The 6,652-nt window shown below is 43.1% G+C and overlaps 1 protein-coding gene across 1 annotated transcript; it reads right to left on the bottom strand.

Annotated features, from left to right (window-relative positions):
* Positions 1–5,110: 5,110 nt before the first annotated feature.
* Positions 5,111–6,433, bottom strand: LOC120467171 (zinc finger BED domain-containing protein 5). The gene has a single exon (XM_039655979.2). It carries the CDS (start codon positions 6,431–6,433, stop codon positions 5,111–5,113), a length of 1,323 nt encoding a protein of 440 aa, XP_039511913.2.
* Between the last annotated feature and the right edge of the window lie 219 nt (positions 6,434–6,652).

A 6,652-nucleotide genomic window follows, 5' to 3' on the forward strand; every position in this document is an offset into this window, starting at 1 on the left:
GGAAAGAGTTGTTGAACAAGAATTCAGCCTCAGATAAACCAAAGTGGGAGGGAGCTTTTTCAACAAATTGGAGGTCCAGAGCCAAACAAGCTGTACTCACTGTCGGGGAGTGTAGAGATGCACTAAGAGACCTGTTCCTTGCAGCTCAAGAAGGTATAACCTTTCAAGACACCACTCTCAACAGACTCGCTGTTTATAAAGAGAAAGAGACTGGGCTTTTAGTTTGTGGAGGAAGGTTCCAGACTTTTGATGAGGACAAAACTGCTGTACCTATTCTACCCTATGATGCGTGGATATCCACTCTCCTAGCTCAAGAGGCTCATGGTGAAAATCATGAAGAAATAGCCGGCACACTTCTCCGGATGAGGAAAAAAGCCTGGATAGTGAAAGGTCGAAAGCTGGCTAAAAAGAGTGTTGATAGCTGTATTGTGTGTAGAAAGGCTAGGGCCAGAAAGTGCCAACAGATCATGAGTGACCTTCCATCTGAGCGGATAACACCAGCCAGACCATTTGAATATACAACGGTGGACTTGTTTGGACCGTATGAAGTCAAGGACGAGGTGAAGAAGAAAACGAAGCTCAAGGTGTGGGGAATTGTCTTCTGTTGCATGTCATCCAGAGCTATACACACAGATGTTGTCCGTGACCAGTCAACTGAAGGCTTCCTAATGGCTTACCAGAGATTCACAGCACTGAGAGGGCACCCAAAGAAACTGTGGTCAGATCCTGGAAAGAATTTTGTGGGTGCCAGACCTGCACTGAAAGAACTCTATCTCTTCCTGGATCAACTAAATAAGTCTGAGCTTGAGAATGAAGCTTCCTTGCATGGAACAGAATGGAGCTGGAAAATCCACCCAGCAGACTCCCCTCACAGAAATGGTGCTGCAGAAGCAGCTGTTTACACAGTGAAGCGGGCTTTGTACAACCTGGGAGGAGAAGGACTCTTTACATGGAGTGAGTTTCAGACATTTATATATATGGCTGCTAACCTGGCCAATGAAAGGCCTGTAGATGCCAGAACTCAAAGCCGGGAAGACTGCATAGAATATATCAGCCCAAACTCCCTTCTGCTTGGACGAACTGGACCCAGAGGAGATTTTGGATGCTTTGACTTTGAAAACTACCCATACAAGAGGTTGAGAGTTATCCAAACAGAAGTTGACCGGTTCTGGAGGAAGTGGAGTCAGTTAGCTGGGCCCAATCTATTTGTGAGAAGTAAATGGCACACAACCCATAGGAACGTGACTGTTGGAGATGTTGTCTGGCTTGCTGACCAAAATGCCTGGAGGGGCCAGTACAAACTTGCTAGTCATCAGTGTCAATATTGACAAGAAGGGCATCGTCAGAGATGTACATGTCAGAACTTTTCCCAGCTATCCAGTCCCAACTGTGAAGCCTTTTCAAAGAGATACAGTGAAGAAACTGTCAACCAAAATCCCTTCTACAATCCTTCATAGGGATGTAAGACGACTGATTGTTTTGCTTCCTTTAGAAGAACAAAATCAAGAACAAAAGTGAAAGTGTTGAAGGTGATTGGAGTGACCTCCTTAGGTTCATGAACCAGGAGGTCAAGTGGGAGGTGTTTCGTCAAAACAATGAGGTTTTTCTTTAAATTCTGTCATACTCAAACATTCCTGTAGAGGACAGTGCAGTGTGGTGACTGGGCAGGAACCATTGAGAGGGTTTGTTTCCAAGGGGGCACAATAAAGTGGTGCACCACAAGAGCACATGCAGGTGAAAAGTTTGGAGAAGATCTCTTGCTGGACTTGCAACGAATTTCACCCACATTCAGTTAAAACTAATTCAAACTTGAAGACGCAACTGGTATGAACATGAATTTATTTATTTATTTTTGATGTAATCTATAAGTTGTAAGAGATCAGTATTGTGTTTTAGCATATTTGATGGATTTTGCTAGTTTTCTTGCTACATTACTGATTGATGCTAAGATTTTGTATGATTTGGTGTGATTTGAGGGAAAGGTGTTTAAGTTTGTTAACATTTATTTTTTCTTGTCAAAGCATTTTGATTTAGTTGATTTACATTGTAGGTAATATGGTGATGTTAAAATGTTACTTCAAATAACATCTTTTTTATATTAATGCGTGTTTCTTTTGTTTATTTTTATCTTTAAAGATTATCAACCTATTGCAGACCTATTGCAGATCTGTTGCAGATCTATTGCTGATCTATTTCTGACCTATTGCTGACTACTGCTTCTGCAAATACCTCTGCAATCCCAGAAAATAAACAGTCAAATCAATGAGTTGCTTTCTCTTGCGTCCTTCAATGTTTGAACGCCATATCAAGTTTGGGCAGAGCTGAATAAAAAAGTGGGAAACTTGACAGTAGTAATACCGATAAAACCTCAACGATACCTATCCCTACTACAGGTGATTAACCAGTCTTGCTGTCTGTCATGAAAGACTATGCAGAGTTCTATGCTCAAGTGTTGGACACCAATACTATACTATTCGATGAACAGTGCATTTCTATGACAAGCGAACAGTTACTCTAGCACTGTAGTACCATTGCAGTAGACCATTGCAGATCACCTGAGAATCCATCACAAAGCCTCATTAAAAATATTTGTTACCCTCTAAGCACAGGCTTTACAAGTAAAGCAACCACTTGGGGGTGTGATCATGAACAACAGGCACTAACTTGTTATCATCAGAAAATGCATTCACACACCAATTTCAGATGTGAGACCAGTGGTTTTGTAATAAATCCAGAACTGCACCAGAAGGTGCTACACCAGATGGGATAGTACATTGCGACTGCTGTGGTGATGGTGTAGTGGAGGTTAAATGTCCGTTTTGTGCACATGATAGCGTAAGCCTCAAAGAATGTGTTGATGGCAGATTCTGTTTGGAGGAATTGAATGGCAAATTACAGCTCAAACATTCACATGCCTACTATTTTCAGGTCCAGACACAGATGCTTGTATGTAATAAGGAGTTTGCTGATTTTGTTGTATGTTCAGAAAACAGTGGTGGGCTATCAGGGCCTTCTCTGCTGGCCCTGTCAAAATATAATATAACATAATATAATTCAATATAATATAATATAATATTCAATTAATTTATAATATATATATATATATATATATATATATATTATATTTTGTTGAGGCTGAGCTGTATTTTCCATATATGGTCATCTAAACGCATCACAGCTCCATGGACCAGCACTAGTAGAATAGCTAGCCTTCCGTTGAAGCTGCCATTTCCCATTTGATCTTAACTTTGACTGACGTGTATCATTAGCCAATCAAATTTTGATGCGCAGTGACAGAACGCCCCAGGGGGCAGCGATGTGTATCGGCGCTAGCCCCCGCTGATGTCATCAGCCGTATGAAAATTCGGTGGGTTTTGAGCGTGAGCAATGTCAGTAAATGTCAGCTTTATACCCTCATGCTTCTGATCGCGACCATTCCAGTGTCCACCGCATCAGTTGAGCGATCTTTCTCCCCTCTCAAGCACATAAAAAGGTATTTACTTCGGAGACTGAGAGCCAACCCTTCTTCATCTGGTGGATACCGTATAGACCATTTTGCGAGATGTAAACAACACTGGTCCAGAAGCACTTCCTGTTTCAGTTTTTTAACACTACATAAAAGCTGGGATAAAATACAACCAACAAAACATATAAAACTGAATCAAAAAGTTAAACATCTTTGTAACTGTTTTCTTTATTTCTGAAACAGGAAGTGTTTCTGGACCAGTGTTGTTTACATCTTGGAAAATGGTCTATAGGCTAATATTAGTGGTTTGCACTAATTCACAGGCAACCTTGATGTGATTTCATAGGCTAGTGCTTTTTATTGTGTACAGAAATTGACCATGGTGATGTCACAGTCCTTCGTCTGCACCAGTCTGTCTCGTCATCTGCACTACACTTCCCCGGATCCTTTTGTCTCTACTCCCGGACTCACCCTCATCAGCCACCTGTTCCTCGTCTTGTTTCATCATCTTCACCTGTTTGCACCTCGTTTTGGTTGATTCCTCTGTGTATTTAGTTCTATCTTATTCAGTCTGTCTTTGTCGGTCGATGTTTGATGTTACCCGGTGTTTGCTCCTGTTTCCCTGTCTTCCTGCCTGTATTTTTGATTAAACCTGCATCTTCGTACTCCTCTGGACTCCTCCCGTTCCTTCTGCCTACACCACCATACCCTGTGACAGGTGAATATATCAGCTTGTCAACCCTATTTGAATATTTGAAACCAGTTGAATATAAAAAGTCCAGTGCAAGGTAACGTTACTCCGCTCGTCATCGACAGCTGTCAGTCAGTTGGCGACAAGAACAATTCTCCGTGGACCGGTCCGAGCGCTTCAGATGCACACTTTCATATGGGGGGACGCAGCTGTAGTTAACAACAATTTGTTAATATAGTGACAATAGACCAACATTTTGTTACTTTAATTTTCAAAATAACCAGAACTTCACAGCCTACTTCATAGGCTATTCACGTAAATGTGAAGTAGCCTACTTTTTCCCCTCACGGACAGCAACACTGCTACGCATGGTTTTACATTAAACTACACTAAAGTAGGTAGGCAATCCTATAGTTTAAATGTATCAATCTTGCAAACACTCAGATGCCATTACAAAAATAAACAACGTCCAGAGCCATGAATTTTATTTTATTTAACACAGGGGTTTTCAAATTGGGTGAATGTGAGCCTCCCCTTAGAGTAGGTAAGAACAGCCTATATGATGACAGAATTTTCATTTTGAAGTGAACTATCCCTTTAATGTGTAATCGGCGCCAAAGCAACCGACGACGACACGTGACGGCTGAAAAAGCGTCTCGAACAAAATCAGCACAATGGATAGCTCTACCTGATCAATGAACGACAACGCTGTTTGTTCACGGAACACAACATTTAACAGTCAACTGCATTGAAGGCATGTTATGAGATCGAACAGATTCACATATTCATTAATTTTTTAACGATCAAAAACCTTTTTGAACAAAAAAGTTTAAACAAACAAAATGCGACATTCACGTCATTTGCGCTACAAGAGCGGCATCAACCCTCTATGTATCAACCAATGTATGCATTCAAGACAACACGTGAGTTTCAATTTAATCGTATCGTCCATATTAGTGGGAACAATGAGGCCGCGCTTTTGATGCAACGAGGTGTTCAATGCGGGGCTGCACTCCAGAGAGAAATAAACGCAAGTCGTCCTCCACCTGCAGCCTTGATCTGTATTTGTTTTTAATCAGGGTCAGTGCGGAAAACCCACACTCACACAAGTAGGTGGAGGTGAAGGGGATAAGGACTTTCGTAGCCTTACTGGAGATCTGGGGTAACTCGCTCTCCACAGAAAACCAGAAACGCGTGATCGGAATTTCTTCCAGTCGCTGCTTCAAGTCCATATTCGAGCTGAGCTTGACCAGGGCCTCCTCTTCCTGCAGGCTCAGTCCATCACGGGGTGTGGCTGGGAAAGAGAACGGATTTCTCACCCACTGATTTCCCAATGCGTCCTCTCCAAAATACTCGCCAAACTGGTCACGCAACCCATTCAAATGCGCAGTGATGACTGTTTGGACAGAGTTAAGAGGCAGCCCTGTCTTCTCCACAACATCCTCCAGGGTTGGGAACATTTCCAACGAACCTCGTTCAACACGAGCACACCACAAGTCCAGCTTTTTCCTGAACCCAGACACTTGGTCGTGTGCCAAAAAGACGTGGCACTCTTTGCCCTGGAGAGAGGTGTTGAGGGAGTTGATTCTGTCGAAGATGTCGGAGAGATAGGCCAACCGAGCAAGCCAGTTCATGTCTGCCAGATGTTTTGCCAGTGGTGAGTTAATCTCAGTGAGGAAGAGGAGGACTTCTTCGCGCAAATCGCACAGCCTGGTGAGGACTTTGCCCCGAGAGAGCCACCTGACCTCGGAGTGCAGGAGCAGCTGCTGGAATTGAGCGCCCATCTCATTGCAGAGAATTGAGAATAGACGGGCGTTTAAGGCACGCGATTTAATTAAGTTCACAATTTTGACAGCCTCATCAAGAACGGCACGCAATTCTTGGGGCATCCTTTTTGTTGCTAAAGCCTGTCGATGGATAATGCAGTGCTTCCAGACAGCCGCAGGGGCAACTGCCTGCACTTGTTTTACTAGACCGCTGTGACAGCCAGTCATTGCTCTTGCCCCATCAGTGCATATCCCGCAACACCGGCCCCAGTCAAGGCAATTAGCCTGGTAAAAGTTATTCAAGGCCTTGAAAAGTTCGTCAGATGTTGTGCGGGTGGGTAGAGAAACGCAAAACAAAAAATCTTCCTGCACACTGTGCTCTTTGATAAAGCGAACGTACACCATCAATTGAGCACAGTGTGCGACGTCAGTGGACTCATCCAGCTGAATGGCGTGAAAGGGGCTTTCACGAACACAGTCCAGGACCTGCTCTTTGACATCACAAGCCATGTCTGATATTCGTCGCTGGATGGTATTATCAGAGCTAGGGATCGCGTCAAGTTTAGCAGCAGCTGCTTCTCCCAGGAATATCCAGACTCGTGTTAATTATCTGAACGTGCTCCTCCCGAACTTAGTTAATAAAACTTCATTTCACAAGTTCACACTTACATATAATTTTGAGGGAGTAAGATTTAATGCATATTTGGCGTGCTGTCCGGAGGGAGGGCT

This window comes from Pimephales promelas, chromosome 16 (genome assembly GCF_988280905.1).
Source record: "Pimephales promelas chromosome 16, fPimPro1.hap1.1, whole genome shotgun sequence".
In the NCBI taxonomy this organism is placed as follows: domain Eukaryota; kingdom Metazoa; phylum Chordata; class Actinopteri; order Cypriniformes; family Leuciscidae; genus Pimephales; species Pimephales promelas.

Coding starts and splice junctions, on each gene's coding strand:
- LOC120467171 (XM_039655979.2), bottom strand. CDS start 6,433: ATGGCTTGTGATGTCAAAGAGCAGGTCCTGGACTGTGTTCGTGAAAGC.